This window comes from Cynoglossus semilaevis, chromosome 1, assembly GCF_000523025.1.
Source record: "Cynoglossus semilaevis isolate Cse_v1.0 chromosome 1, Cse_v1.0, whole genome shotgun sequence".
In the NCBI taxonomy this organism is placed as follows: domain Eukaryota; kingdom Metazoa; phylum Chordata; class Actinopteri; order Pleuronectiformes; family Cynoglossidae; genus Cynoglossus; species Cynoglossus semilaevis.
Window position 1 is genome coordinate 32,358,286 of NC_024307.1, and position 16,080 is coordinate 32,374,365.

A 16,080-nucleotide genomic window follows, 5' to 3' on the forward strand; every position below is an offset into this window, starting at 1 on the left:
GGATGACTAAACACAGTCCACTTCCTACTACACTGGTGGAGCTGATCCAGAGCACCATCTGTGTAGCCGTGAAACCGCCCTGCTGGGCTCACATGCCTGCCTCCAGTTCTCCTAAGCTTTGCCTTATCTTATCTTGTTTTTTTTTTCTTTACTGACCGCGCAAATCCGTTTGTATTTTTTAATGTGGTGCTTGCGTGCCACACATGACTGTAATCCCCGGATCCGCTGACTAGGACCATGAATCCCGGGACGGTGTTGCCAGGGGGAAAGTGGCGTCAGGGACCTGTTGGAAATGACTGCTAAAGGAGGATTAAAATACGGAAATCACAGTAACAGTGAACGTAGAAGATAGCGAAAGAAGCCATTGGCGTTACTGTGTAAAGGGTGTGTTTTTTGTGCTATTTGACAGCCCTAGCCCCGTGGCTAAGGATTCGCTATAAGACTCTCTGGCTAACGGGACATGAGCTGAGTGCATGTGGGAGAACGTATGTGTGTGCGTGTGCATACGTATAGATTTTTACTAGTAACGTGTGCGTGTGTCGATGCACTTGTTTGCGTCTAACCCTAACCCCTCGTATAAGTAGACACGATAATCTGTTTAACCCAGCTGGCTAATATAGCTACTAAAATAAATTGGCAGAGTGTGGGCGAGGCTCCCAGCTTGTCGCTTCAATGCGAATCGGTTACTAATGTGAGCAAGAGTCAATGTAGTTCAGCGCTCCGTTTTTGATATTTATAATGCTATTACACAATAATATCCGTCAAAGGCGGTATATTTTCACGGCTATTAGCTTAGCAGCTAATTAATCCAGTTCACCGGGGCAGAGGCCATGTTGTCATTCCACTCCGCTTAACTTTGCATTACTTTTTTGAGTCTAAAATAACTTTAGACGAAATATCAGTTTACGTTAATAGATAATTAAAAGCCTGTTCGTAAGTGTAATAATCTAGTCCCTAATACTCTTTACTACTGGTCTGCGAAAATCCATGCAGTTATGTTTTAAATTCCCTTTTAGGAAATAGATTGACAAAAGATTCCTTTGTTATTTTGGGGAATTCCATAAACACTTATATGCTAATAAATTGCAAACATTATTAACTCAGATACACAAATAGACTAATATCACAAAGAGAAAAACACAAAGTAAAACTAGCTGAATAGAGATGTGTATAAACAGGGACTTGAATTTACAAAGGGATTAACCCCATGTTAGCTTATTTTTTTAATGAGGAATATCTAGCAGTATAGAATTCTAAGGTCATTGATTTATTCTATCCTAATAGTAACCCTTAATACTAATATCTAACTGCATAATAGTGTTGTAGAATAGACAATGAATTCCCAGCATTTAGCATCTTCGACGTAGTAGCTTTGGACTGGAAAAATCCTGCGTCACTCAAGAGATCAATGCAAAGAGAAGTGCATGGTACAAACATTAAGGTACCAAATGGAAAACTAACAGCACTCTCAATACCTTATATCATTACATGCTGACAAGCGTTGCTGTACAGTTCAGGTATTTATCCATCTGTTAAGTAGTTTCAAGACAAAAAATGTACCTAAAATACCTATCATGAGATGAACTACTTATTAAATTGATGAATTCAGAGATTAAAGTCATATTTTGTCTCTGTATCATCACAGTATCTATGTCTTCCTTTTCTCTATTTAAATATGTTGTCACCAGTTTGTAGCTTCGGCACAGCGAGTTTCTTATTTCTATGTTGCCACAGTTAACCTTCTGTGCATGATTGATTAAAAACACCAAACTAATTGGCAATAAGACACATTGCTCTGCTCAAAGCTGGTTTCACACAATGTTAATGAAAAGTAAACAGAGTAAGCAGTATTCAATTATGAAAGCCTAAAGGCTCGACAACCCAGCCAGCCATACACATTGTCACTGTGACAGCATGTCTGCAGATTTTAAAGCCATGAACTCGAATATGTTGGCATCAAAGCATCTAACAAACCTAAAAAAATATCCTACACTGACTTCACCCTGCAGGCTTGTGAAGATGGAGTCGCTGATCAGTGCCGTGGCACCACGGTCGCCAGCTCCCGGGAAGAAACTGTCAGATGTTGACTTCCGTTCAGGGGCCCCCCTGGAGCAGCTGTCGGCACAGGTGTCAGAGCTGGTGCGACTAGAGCAAGGGGAGTTCGGAGACCAGACTGCCTTAGAGGTCCACACAGCCAAGGACTTCATTTTCAACATGCTAGGTATGTCCACTGAACAGATCATACATAAGATGATGGTTTTCTCACCAAATGCTCATCTTATTATTACCCTGTGAATCGTCTACATTTTAAAGTTGTTTCAAACTGCTGACGGAATTGTGACCATCTATTATGAACAGTTTGACAGAGAAGTGCAATGAAGAGCATGATTATAACATAGGATGCTAACCTATTATGTTATGCTGCTGTTACCACGAACTTCACCTATTTCCGATCCATTAACTGATGCAGTTCATACCCTCAGGATGTAACAGGTGCTGGATCATATTGCATTGGATCAACAGCATATGGCAAACAATCATTGTCTCCAAGTCTAAGATGAAAACAGCATACTCCATACCAGGGTTTTAAAGCCAGCCAGCTTATTACAATTCACCAGTGCTTAACCATTCATCCTTATAGACTGAATTATAATTTAAGGAGCGTGTACTCCTGTGTGACATTCACTGTGTGTATTGTTTTGTCTTCAGATAAATTATTAAATATACATCAACTTCACAGTGGCTCTAAAAGCAGACTTGCTGAAAACAAAAATAAAGTGCATCCCACTGCACTCTGTGTGTCTGCTATTTGTAACACTGCTTCTTTAAGTAAATAAAATTAAGGACGTCACAGTGGGGTTTTTTTTCGTAACAATATTTTTTATAGGCATTCTGCATTTTAGGAACACCCTGCTCCATTCTCACCTTGAAAAGTAGACTAATGTTCCACAACATGAAACTTTTACGGCTTCCTAAGATAAATGTAACATAATAATGGCTAACAAAGAGCGCACAGAAAAAACAGATTATTGTAGAGGTATAAAAATGGATGGCAGTTATTACAGTTGACTCCATGACGCCATCCATGAGTCATTCATTCATTCATTCACCACAATTCAAAAACATAAGAATATAAATGTATGTTGAACTGGAAACACAACACAGAGGCCGATGGCTCTTAAAGGCAGTGTTTCATTAACCCGCACTCTTCCATATTTTGCACAAAGTACTTGAAAACATGTTTTGTGTGCCCATAGTCTGCCACATCATTGATGATTTTCAAGTTATAATTTAAAATATTGTTACATCAAATTTAAACATGATCTACAATTCTGCGTTCGGAGTACACTTAATATGACAAATTATACATTTCTGCTGCATTGCCCCTCATTAACTGAACAATTGTGTAGTAAACGTTTGTGTTTGTCCAATAGCTCTATGTCCAGTAGCTTTATGTCCGCCGCCTGCTGTCCTCTTGGCATCATGTCATCATCTTAGTCTAAGACATTGGTAATGTGTCAACCTGGATAGGCTACTGATGTTTAGGAACCAGTGGTTTTGGTGCAGGGACCTTGTTAAAGGAGACCAATCTGCATTGGAAGCATCATTTGTGTGTGTCTGTGTTGGGCTACTGTTTGTGCCAGGCTTTGACATGACTTTCAAGCTTCACAGAGCCCCCCCACTGCGGTTTGCACACAAATCAAAGAAAAAAGAGAAGGATTGGACTGACACACAAGTACACCAAGTGTTTTCCCCCACATGCTGATAGATGGGAGTACTGTGGCTTTTGCCTCCAGGCAAGCAAAGTGGGGGCTAGTCTATATGTTGTTTTTTTTTTTTTTTAGAAACAAAAGTCAAGCAAAGGCTGCTTTGCTGAGGTTGAAGATCTATAGTGAGCCCCTCACCCCCCCAAAAAAGAACTCTAACACAACTTTTCAGATCTGAAAGTTTTGCTGACTTCACAAGTTCAGTTTAGAGTTTAGCCAGTGTGTGAAAGGAAGAAAAAAGAAGAGAAGGAAAGTTTGATCTGAGATCGAACTGTCATCTTTCAGTTTCTGTTCATACTTTGATGTTTTTGTCTGTGAGGCAAACACTGAGACAGAAACACGTTGTTTGCGCACACTGGACCTGTGCGTATCCATTGTTATCTCTCATATTACCTCTCATATTTTTGTTTGTCTTCTTTCATCCGACCATTTCTGTTTTGTTATCCAGTCAATACAATTTATTAGTATTTTAAACAGCTTCAGTTTATATTGCAAAGTGTGAGCACTTCAAGAGAGAGGAATATCGGTCAAGATTTCTGCATGATATTAGAGAAAAGAAGACATCTCCATATTGCAGTATTGGTATCGGACATGAAAAACTTGTATCGAGTCTTCCCTCCTGTTATATTGATGGTTTTTAGAGACATAATAAAGTACTAAGGATGTGGATTTCTTAAGGTCACTGAAGGCCTAAGTGAGAAATGCCTGGTACACCACTGCTCATCAGAACAACAGAATAAAAACAACTAGTTGTTTTTAATCATCGTCTTATCATCTAACAGGCAATTAAGATACAACTGAACACCGGGTGATTTTGCACAAAGTGAAGAATGACTCAAATTCTGTCAAACATTATGGGGAAGACTGTATTAAAGGCTTAAATATGCAGTGTATCACAATGTGTCATTTAGCAATTGATTCATGTTGGCATACAAGTCAGGTGTGTACAATAATTATCCTCTAAAAACAATAATTTAAGGATTTTGGTTCAATACTTCAACATTTCAGAGAGAGTACTGCAGATGCTCCAACTTTGTTTTCAACATGTAATGCAAGGATCCAGAGCAGCTGAAGTCACAGACAGAAAATGTCACAGTTGAAAGATTTCTAGGACTATACCCCACAAACACACAGAATTCTCGCAGAGATAGTTTGGTATTCTGTAGGCATAAAACTCAGTTACTCAGGTAGAGAGGCATCTGAACCTGGGTTTCTGACCATCCATGACTTTTCAGTCTCTCATGTAATGCAGTTGATTGATCTCAGTAAAATGTTTACCCCCTCAAAGTCTGGTGGTTGAATAGACTTGGCACCTGACTGGCTTCATCTTTAAATCCATTAACGTTAGTGAAGCAGCACTTCTGTGTGCCTAAATCACGTGCTGCTTCCTTTTCATTGACTTATCAGTTTGGAAGGTCTTGTACTGATTCCAAGAGCTGACTTGTAGTTTTTAGTGGAAGCCTAAACTCGGAGCCCAGTATACTGTAGCTTCTCTGCAGGGCTTCTGAGTCATCCTTTCTAATAGGAGCCGGGTGCCTCAGAGGAAAAGGTTTGAAAGCAACATGTATTACATGTAAATACTCAGGAAGTCTTATCTACTGCTGCTTTGAAGGGCAATACAAGGGCAAATCGATGCTTAATTTAAGAAAAAAAGTGACATGTGGGCACATTAAACAGGTGCATTACTGAGTATTACTTGGCAAGGGTGACCCCCGATTTAGATACAAGGCAGACACAAGGTTAGAGAGTAATTCTTTCTTAATGTCTTGTTTGAATTTGGGGGTACTGTATGTCTTCATTTGGCAGCTAGAAAGGATTCATGAAGCTGCAACAGTAAATAAGTTTAATATTGTCCTTACTAAGGCTCCATCTGTCTTCAGTTTCAACAGCGTGGACACATCACCGCCATGCAGCACACACGAGAAGCCCTCTGTCACCATGCAGTCACTGACAGTCACTGACAGTCACTGACAGTCACTGTTGTTTGTTGAACCGGTTTTAGTCTGCATTGAATCTCAATTGCTGGAAATGCTGGTACGGAAATGAAAATGAACGACAATGTTATTTGGACGTTGTTTACTCGGCTGAGTTCACAATGTCGACTAGCTGATGCTGAGGAACATGCAAATGACTGTGTGTGAAATAAACACACAGACTGAGGTTGTGGAGTGTATTCCACCACCTGTCCTAGACTGTGAATTGAGCAGTTTGAATAAGTCACGTTTTGACATTTCCAACATGTTATCTGTCAAGATTTGATAACACAGACTGACTGTGATTTTTGCACCATCTAATCACATATGATCTGATCCTGAGGCAAGAAGAAGAAAATCATTTGGCTCATAGCTGTCAACTGATAATAATATGTTATGCGCAAGCTGTGGCCGTATTGAGTTGGCACAATCTGTACATCTTGGCACAATCTGTCGCACATAATTCTTAGCACCTTTCTTCAATGATGTACAATTTTTTTATAATAAAACTACAATTTTCTTATTTTGGGGGGTTGGGATATATAGTATATAGCATTAGAATGTTATAGTGGAATGTAGAGTAGGGCAAGGCAATATATTGATTTTTTTTTAAACAACACCATGGAATCTTAAACTAATCACCTTGACTTTATTTGTGGCTGATTATAGTGATTGGAAAAACAATTTACTTTTCTGATGAGTGTTACTCTGGCCTCAGATCTTTTGCGTCTGTGATCATAGTTAATAATCATGCATATTGAGTGCTAGGGCAAGTCCAGGGCTACAGGTTAATTACTTGATAATTGCTTAGTGTGCTCTTTAATTGATCTCTTGGCCCCCTTTGCTGCCCTCCCTTGTTCAGTAAGGACATCAAAAGTCAAGATCAGTCGTACGAGATTCTTTGAAAGACGAGGCTACCCTGCAGGGCAGAAAAGTGAAATGTGAAAGCCAAACTGCTGAAACCTCTCTCTTGAAGTGATAATTGCCTGTCAGTTAGTGGGACCTGGTATCACAGTCAGGCTGCCATCAAAGAAGCCCACCCTCAAATTTCACTGCCTGTCTTTCTCTCCTTCCACCTTTTCTCTCTGCAAGTGTTTCAGACACTCTGGCTAATTCCTTGCGAAAACATCAATGCGCTGCCTGTAAACTACTGGCTTTGTGATCAGCAACCCAACCTCGCATTAGATGAAACATGAAACTGCTTTATTTCTCTCCCACCAATGGCTTGCCTTCATATAAGTGCATTGATAAAGAGTGTGTGAAAGGTTAGCCTCTGAGTATATCCTGATGGAAATAACATCCAGTTGATTCTGTGTTCTGTGTCAGATTGGATACCTTTCCTTTTTTTGTACCAGGCAGCTTTTTAGAGGATTATTTGGTGCACTGTTTCAATATTATCAATATTATGATGTCATCATTTCATGTTATCCTGGACCATAGTTATTTTGCTTTGGGGTTTAAACTGGGGTTCCTAGAGCAAACATTTTGTTAGGTAACAGCTCATCTGTGACTCTGGACCATAGTCAAACAAAGACAAAACTGTGTGCACACACACAGCATCTAAAGTAAAATCAAACTGTATGTAATGTATGCTGACTGTGCTATTGTAAGTACAGTTTGTTCAACTGTGCACACGAGGTTTTATGGCTCCACCTGAAAACTAAAATTAGAAATCATCTCGCAGAGACTTTGCTCCCAAGTCACTCTTCAGAGTCCAGATAAAGTAAGGATTGTAAACTGGCGAAACATTTTTAACACAATCCTGTAGTCCCTCAACAATGGAACCGGGGTTGGTTTAAGGTAAATGTTTTTGATACATTGTAGCAGGACTGGAGGCTGGTAAACCTGGTAAGCCACCCTGGGGGCTTGGGTACTTTATGGACTGGATTATGATGGCTTATATTTTACAGTGTTTCTATTGTGCTCAGGCTCACAAGCCACTGTCAAGATGTAGAGTAATTGACTGAAACCCACCAACTTTATGATGCAAAATTGGGAACTTTTGGATTGTGATTTGTCCCTGTTAATCCTTCCACCATTTGGATTGGTCACGAATAAAAACAGATGTAAAACACATACATATACCTGCTGAAATTTGTCATTCCATCTCAGCAACATACAAAAAAAGAGCTTTCTTGTTGTATTTAGGAACGTTGATTTGTCTCAATTAATCATGATTAATCAACAGCTACCCCATGATTAATCCGATTTTAATCGTTTAAATGTTTTGTTGACCAGCCCGGTAATAAGAAGTTATGATCTGAGGAAATCACTTTAAAAGCAAGTGCTCTTCTATTAGAAAATACATGGCCTGACTCTATTGATAGACTGAATCTATAGTATAGATTCAGACTGACTGGTCTATACATGCCTGATCTCTGCATCAATGTAAGAGAATGGGCCAGATTTTGTCCCTTGGAACATAAGCCATTGCATTTTTTCAGTTAAACATTTTCAGTGAATTCTCACCATCAGAGCTGAAAAAATAGCTTCTACAATATGCACATTCTATTGGTCATTGTTTCCTTGAGACATAGGTAAAGTTAGAAACCTTTGTTTAATTATTAATTAATTAATTATTTTCCTAGAAACCTTTGTTTAATTATTAATTAAGTATTTTCCTTTTTTCCCTAACCTTTGTTTAATTATTAATTAATTAAGTATTTTCCTTTTTTTTCCCCTCTTATCTCTTGGTCACATTACTGCAAACATTAACCATGTTTTTCTGATGCAAGAACAAGGAAAAACTGGGAAATAGCCATCAGCCTTTTTCATTTGACTTTTAATCGAAGCTCTAGAACTGTTAATATGAATAATATTGTAGAGGTCAGAAGCAGCTGAAGCAAGTCTTTGCTGTTTGCACAAGATAATGAAAGTTACCTCCTCAGATTTAAGGTTGTGATGATTTATTGATGTTAAAATCAGATAATGAAATATTTTTTTCTGGCTCACCACCCAGTGTGGGTCATTTCAAAGACTTTGACAAACTGCAAGGGCTCCTTGTCTGCAAAAGGTGTTTGATTGGCAACTGTTGCTTCGTCCTTATCTTTTGAACTATGGCTAGAACCAGATTACAATCCAATCATTTTCATAGAAGTTTTTAGCTTTTTTAAAGGCCACAAAATGTACTCACTTATATCCTAGGACATTGCATCCACCTGTGACACTGTGACACTGAATAACAAAGATAAATAAGAGCAAGTATGTTTGGACTGATTCCTTGTTAAATTGACATTTTTTCAACCAAATCCTTTCAAGTACCAAGTGCTAATTACTGTTACTTGCTCTGTAGACTAACATTTTGTCTGATAAAAACACCTTTGCAAGCTTTTATTGCCACCACAAAAAACAAGTGTTGAATGCATACAAGACAGCTGCTCCCACACCTGCTGCCTTCATCTGTTTAATTGCAAACACATGGTGTTTTGCATAACTATATCTGTATATAGGCACATCAGAAGGAAAAAAACAACTTGGAATAAAACTAATTTTGAAATTAGCCACAATAAGCAAAACATTTCCACCAAGTTATTTTATTCATCCTTTGGCCTTAGACTTTATTTTAATCTAATTTAATTTATTTTAATTTTGGCCTGTCGGTTTCACAGTTGAGCAGCATGACACACGTACCAAAAAATAAATTGTATTCCATGAAAAAAATTCAAACTACATGTGACTGTTGTGGAAAAACCCCACTAATTAATAGAGTTTTCTCATGTTACATCAAGCTGAAGGCTTGCTGCAGCAGATGAAGTGTTATTTATTTTTTTGTTTCTAAATCGCACTCTTCCTCTCGCACTTATTTTACCCAATTTATCAGTTCCTGATAAAAACCAAACAAATCAGAGGAGACACAGTTTCAAACTCGCTGCCCTTTGGCTGACACTCTTTGGCTGCTTCCTCTTTCATCTACACTTTTATCTTTATGTCCAACATTTCTACTTCACAGATTTCTAGCTCTGATCAGCAAGTGGTGAGAATTTGTTTCACATGCTGCACCACTAATATTCACCTCAGACAGAGGAGAATGAATTATCTGATGAAACCTCTGTGGGTAGACCAGCTGTAAAAATTTAAAATGTATTATCAGGAAAACAAACGTTTCCTGTGGGTTAGACAACATCCATCTAACCATTTAATATTTTTCCATTTCTGATTGAATAAACTAACTCAATCTGCTCGCTTTGGATCGAGATATTTTTTATTGCTTTTAGCTTTAAAGCTACGTCACAAAGACCCCCCCCCCCGACACATCAACATAACATATTATTTGAATTAGTCATGCCTGTGAGTTATTATTGATATTAAAAGCATTACCCATGCGAAGAGAGAGTTCACATACAGTTCAGACACGTATAATTATTAGTTCTGTCAAATTGTTTAAATATTTAATCTGACTGATCACAGCATAGCTGTGGATTAATCATGATTAAACAACAAAAAAGGGCCTGTTTAGATGAACACAACACTAATATATTTGCAGGAATTGAAGAAAGACAAAGAGATCAACAGTTCTGTTTCTCTTTTTAAAATCAGCTACCACCTAGTGGGTGGGTAATTAGTTGTTCCACCTGTGAGAAAGAAAATATTCACAGTCAATAACTAATTTTCAGAACAGTGAAACAAAAACTTTCCTTGTATATTTATTGTATTGGAGCAACATTAAGTGGAATTATTGGATATACAGTTGGTGTGATTGTGGCTCTTCATTAAAATATACTAAAAAAATTAGAGAGGGTTTAAAAAACAGTTTATTTAACGTTTTAAATTAGTCACTAGCCCTTGCCTGTACATTCTATTCATTGGATGATTCCACTACCACTGTAGTTGGGTGCGAACAGATAAGAAGACTCACACTTAGAGTTGTGAATCCCAGGCTGTGGGTGGGGGACTAGGTCTCATGCCCTGTTTTAGTTTTCTTCAACCCCTTAACTGCCCCGGAGGAGGTAAACACTCGAGTTCAAGCTTTCGCAATCTCCTCTCTACTTAGAGCTCCTCGAGTGCCACTACTTTACCTTTGATCTACAATAGCGGGCAGCTAGCACCGGACCAACTCACGTTCCACTTTAAGATCAGGCTCCTTCTCTCAGTAGCTTATTAAAGCAGGTAAAACATTATTTTCTTGACTCCGGTGTTGCAGTTCCCATGGGCCCAGAGCTAGGGAAGTTTACAACACAGCTAAGAAGCCATAAAGGGATTTGGAGGTATGTTTGGAGCCTATAAACAGAACCTTGAGAGGAAGGAGGAAGGCATTTAAGTAGCTCTGAAACTAATGGTGCAGTCTTGCAAAGATTACTTAATGAGTATAATATGATTATTGTCTTGGATCTTGTTTCTCTATCCCAGCAGGCTGACTTTTAGTTATATTTTGTTGAAAAGTCACACAAATGATGCAAGCAGCACTGAACGTGCTATAATTTCAATGTAACTTTTGAATCTTAGATAATTCACTTTATCATATTAAACTTATTTTCGCATCAAAATACAATGACAAAAGCTGGAATATAAAGGAAAAGTAAAATTCCTTTCCAAAAAGGCGCCATTTTCTACATTCTCATAACAACCATCAACAACAATGCAAGTGGATGGAATGTAATGAGCTGTGTAGAAATGTGTGTCAAGAGTGTTTGGGAGCTGAAATATCATCATGGCCTACACGTAGAAAAAAACAACTAGTTTTTGAAGGATCGCTATATATTTCACACTCATGTATCAATATTTCTGCAGTTCAGACTAATAAATCTCTGCAGTGTCCTTGAAAGGACATAAATCAGACTTGTTTGGAGCCCTTCTGTTCACCGTCTGCATTGAAAGATCTGTGATTCAGTCATATGTGCAGTGTTGAATATAAGCAGGAAAAAAAAACAGACTCTGAAGACTGTTGCTTATCTGCCAATTACAGGCTTAGTCCAGAAAGTGGACCAGCGCCTCCCAGTTGCCAATGAGTACCTGCTGCTGTCAGGTGGAGCCCGGGAGGGCGTCCTGGACCTGAACCCCGAAGACCTGGGCGACTATGCTAAAGGGGTCGATTTTGATCTGGACTTCACCCTGCTGGTCCCTGCCCTAAAGCTCCACGACCGCAACCAGCCCGTCACCCTGGATATGAGACACTCCCCACCCTGCCACTCGTGGCTGAGCCTTCGCCTTTGTGACTCCAACGTACTGTCACGCTGGAGCATCTGCTGCCAGGAAGAGAACAGACTCACAACTGAGGAAGATGAGGAGGAAGAGGGAGAATTGAGTAAGTAGATATATAAAAATCGGCACGAAGCTACACGAAGATCAAGGAAGAAGGGATGGTTCAAGTAAAGCCTGGGAACTCTCTGAACCGCAGGAGTAGAAAAGGCAGTCAGTGGAAAAATTGAAATGCAGGAGGAGTTGTGAGCAAGACCAGAAAAATAAAGAACACAGAGGAAAGAGCAGAGATGTTTTTGATGGTGTATCAGCAGTGCTGTGTATAAAAAAGGTGCTGTGTGAGCTGTGTGAATCACGTTTCACTGCCAGGGTTAATACTATGACCTACCACATGTCAGGGAAGGCACGGTGCGTGCGAATGATCTAACACCCGTTACCTTAACTCCAAATGGTTGTGACAGTTCAGTCTGCACCAGTGGTGACACACACTGTGATCCCTGTCTCCAGCACCGCTGCAGCAGGTTTTAGTACAGTAGAATGTTTGTTGTTTAGCACAGATGTCACATCCGATCACGTCTTCACCTGTTCAGATAAAGGCTCCATCCCTTCCCTGAGTTCGCCGCAGTCTCTGGATGGATGTTACTTCTCGCCCACCCTGGTGACAGACTGGTTCTGGGGAGTGGTGAGTGAGGCTGTGGAGGAGCTGAGGCGTAGCCCCCAGAGAGGAATTCCTACCCCAGACAGGCTGGAGAGGAACGGACCCCTGACTACTATCATCCTCCAGGTACCGTTCTCCGTTGTCGAAAACCTTACAAACCCTTGCTGTAATGGATGCTGAATGGAAGATGTAATTCAAAACAGCCCAGAGAAAAATCAATAGTGAAGTGGTTGTTGCGTAGACAACAGAAGTCAACCACCAATAAAGTGATATTCCTTTTCCCACCGACTGTCTCCTCCTGCAGGCTGGATCCAGCCGGGTGTTGTACGACCTGCTGCCCGTGGTGTCCTTCCGAGGCTGGCCCGCTGTGGCTCAAGGCTGGCTGACTGCCAACCATTTCTGGGACGGAAAGATCACAGAGGAAGAGGCCATATCTGGCTTCTATCTGCTGCCCTGCTGCTCCACACTGGGTGGCCGCCCAGACAGAGAGTGGAGACTGGCATTCTCCCGCAGCGAGGTGAAGGGCTGCTAAATGTTATATGTCTATCAACCAAGATAGTTCTATTGTGAAATTAATCAGATGAACATTTTCTATCTACTATCATGGTTAATAGTCAATTTTGACAGCCCTAGTTTAAAACTAAAGGAGTTTTTTTATGCTGCCTTCTTCTCTTACATTGTCTTCATTCTTGTTTTTTCCTCACCAGGTTCAGTTGAAGAAGTGCATCCCCTTCCCCATGGCCCAGGCTTTTCAGGCAGCTAAGGCAGTACTTTCCCGCATACTAGCGAGGCCCCGCACAGGCCTCAGCCTCTACCACCTTCGTACCCTCCTCTTCTGGGCCTGTGACCGCCTTCCTGCCGCCTACCTGTCCAGTCCTGATCCAGATACCCCTGGTCGCCTCCTTCTCGGCCTCCTGGATGACCTAGCTCATTGCATTCTTGGCAAAAACTGCCCCAACTACTTTCTGCCCCAGTGCAACATGCTGGAGCACCTGTCGGACAGCCAGGCGTTGCTCGTAGCACGGAAACTAGCCCACGTACGCTCTGATCCCGGCGAGCATCTCCGAGCGGCGCTGGACCAAGCTCAGCAAGCCGGCCAGCTCAAGAAGCAGCTAACGGCGAACACCAACGGCCACGGCTCCCCTGGTCACCACACAGCCAATGGTATCATTTCACCGTCAGATGACAAGCTAGCACAGCGGCTGCAGCAGCTGGTCACAGAGAACCCCGGCAAGTCCATATCGGTTTTTCTGAACCCCGATGATGTCACCAGACCTCACTTCCGTATTGACGACAAGTTCTACTGAGGGAGACGCGTCGTCGTGTTTTCTGACACAACCACGCTTTTGACGTGCTCAGAGAGGAAACTCCGAGGCTAAATAACGCTGTGCCGGTCCGCTGACTTTTTAAACTACACTCCTATGATATTTCCTACTACTGACATGTCTTCACACAAGTGGACTTTGCACTGTAGACATGATGTCACCGAGCTGTTGCCACGGAGACACCCTTCTGCTAACAAGCTGGCCTTAAAGAGACTCATTAGCTGAATCTGCAAATACAAGGCCTGGCTTTTTCTGCCTGAAATCAAGTCAACAGAGAGAACACTGAACAAAGGGGGCATTACCAGTAGTGTGTGTGATGAAATTCACTAATGAATTAGTAAACTGCTGCATTTTTCAACGATTGGAGTTGATGAGGGCTGAATTAGTAAAGAAACCCACAAATTATTGATGTAAATGAGGGTTAGCTTGAGGGTCAGGTTTTTCCCATTTTATTATTTTTTTTTACTTACAGTTTAGCTTTTGTTTTTGTTTTAATCAATTCATCCGTTAGTTTCAGTCTTTCTCAGGTAATTCTCATACTGATGAGTTGTACGTATGTGAATCCATTTCAAAGTCTTAAGCTCTACTTGATATTTCATTCACCGAGGACTGATCCGATCTCACAGGTCGGTCTAATCCTAAATTTGTGCGATCATGTACAGCAGCCTTAGTGGGTCTGAATGAATGTTTACGTAGAGGTAGGTGAAGCAGAATTCGCAGAGCCCTTTGTGCAAAGATTCAGCACAACACACACTGTATCACCAACGCAAAGCTATTCATTTATACATATGTTCTACACAGCCTATGGCTTATACTCTCATTAGCTCTAATGGTGCCGGCAGCTCTTGTGTGCTAGCATGCGGGCTGCGGTTTAACAGAGACTGGAAGAGGTCGTCTGTATATTAAAGCGTTTTCTAACACTATATTTCCTGTACGGCGCTCACATCTGAACCTGAAAGTGCACGACTGGAATCAAGTGTTAAGTGACTGTACCAAAGAGTTGCGTATGCTCCCTTAGCATTCATGCATTCATCTTTTGATCAGTTCGCTACAAGCTGAATTGAATGTGAATTTGCCTTTTCTTGTGTGAGGTTCAGTGACACAGTATAAAATCAGTGAAATGCAGCTTTTCCTGGGCTTGAATGGCTGCACCTCAAGGAAAGAGAGACACAATTACACTAATCTTAGCTTTATCATCTCGTATGTTTCCGTAGCCACTACTTAATTCACTTCCTGGAGTCTCAAAAAGCTGTCAAATGGCGCTAGGTGTGGGCATCCTGGTCAATATATACATATCTTTTATTAACTTAAGATAGATATAATATACTAGACAGGAGGAAACAGCCAGGATAAGGGAAAACCCAGGGGTGGGGGAAGGATTAGTGGGCGTTGGGATGTTTTAAAACAGAAAATAAACTAGCGGAAACACTGCCATCCAGGTTCACTTAAACTGCTGCACAAAGACGAGTCATGTGTGAGAAGTACTATAAATATCATCGTGTCTTCACCTGGCGTCAAGCTGGTGTTTCTCTCTAAAGTTTGATGTGACAAAGAGTATTGAGGACAAAATAGCGTCTGACAACGCAAGTGAAAAATCTCAGTGAAACCGAGCTGTAACGACAGCCTGATACTAGGCCTGTCACGTTTTTCTGACATTTTTCCCCCAGTATCTGCCTTCATCACTACACTTCCACCGCCGCACGTTAAGTCGCAGGGAACTAAGCTGTGATTCTCTGTTGCAGCCAAGCCTCTGGTGACACTAAGAGAAACGTGTAAGGCAAAAAGTACAGAAGTGGTATAAGCACAAAGTCATGTACGGACGGGCCGTCCAACCACAGCCTAACTGTACGGCCGTGTGATCACACCTGTTATGCAGGTGTGTACTTCAGCTGTTGTTTAAAGAAAGAGACCATTTTGTTAACTTTATGACTGGTTGTGATGGATACGGAAGTTTGTGATTTTAACTGTGTGTAGCTACAGTTTTTTTTGTTTTTGGGTGTATTCAGAAGATGAACACAACAGGATCTAAGCAGGTGCTTCCTGCTGGGGGTTGTTTGTAAGCCCACGGGCCTTATCGTTTGTTAGCAGACGGAGGGCAACTGCAGGGGTAACTGCAGGGGTATGGATGGATGTTTGTTTTTGGGTATTGATATCAGCCTCACTTGGGGACATTGTTTATTCTTTCCTTTGTTATATTTGAAAGCTCTCTATTTCAGTCTCCA

General features: G+C 40.8%; 1 protein-coding gene across 4 annotated transcripts; it reads left to right on the plus strand.

Annotated features, from left to right (window-relative positions):
- Nucleotides 1–6: 6 nt before the first annotated feature.
- tmem102 (transmembrane protein 102) lies at nt 7–16,080 on the plus strand. 4 transcript variants are annotated; one of them, XM_025057891.1, is made up of 6 exons: nt 7–1,517; nt 2,010–2,221; nt 11,643–11,981; nt 12,466–12,659; nt 12,838–13,050; nt 13,241–16,080. In XM_025057891.1, exons 1-6 carry the CDS (start codon nt 1,489–1,491, stop codon nt 13,838–13,840), a joined length of 1,587 nt encoding a protein of 528 aa, XP_024913659.1. In that variant the 5' UTR covers nt 7–1,488; the 3' UTR covers nt 13,841–16,080. The 4 variants fall into 4 exon arrangements, with proteins under 4 accessions (XP_024913659.1, XP_024913660.1, XP_008325934.1 ...); XM_025057892.1 differs by having other exon boundaries at nt 7–1,441; XM_008327712.3 differs by having other exon boundaries at nt 7–384.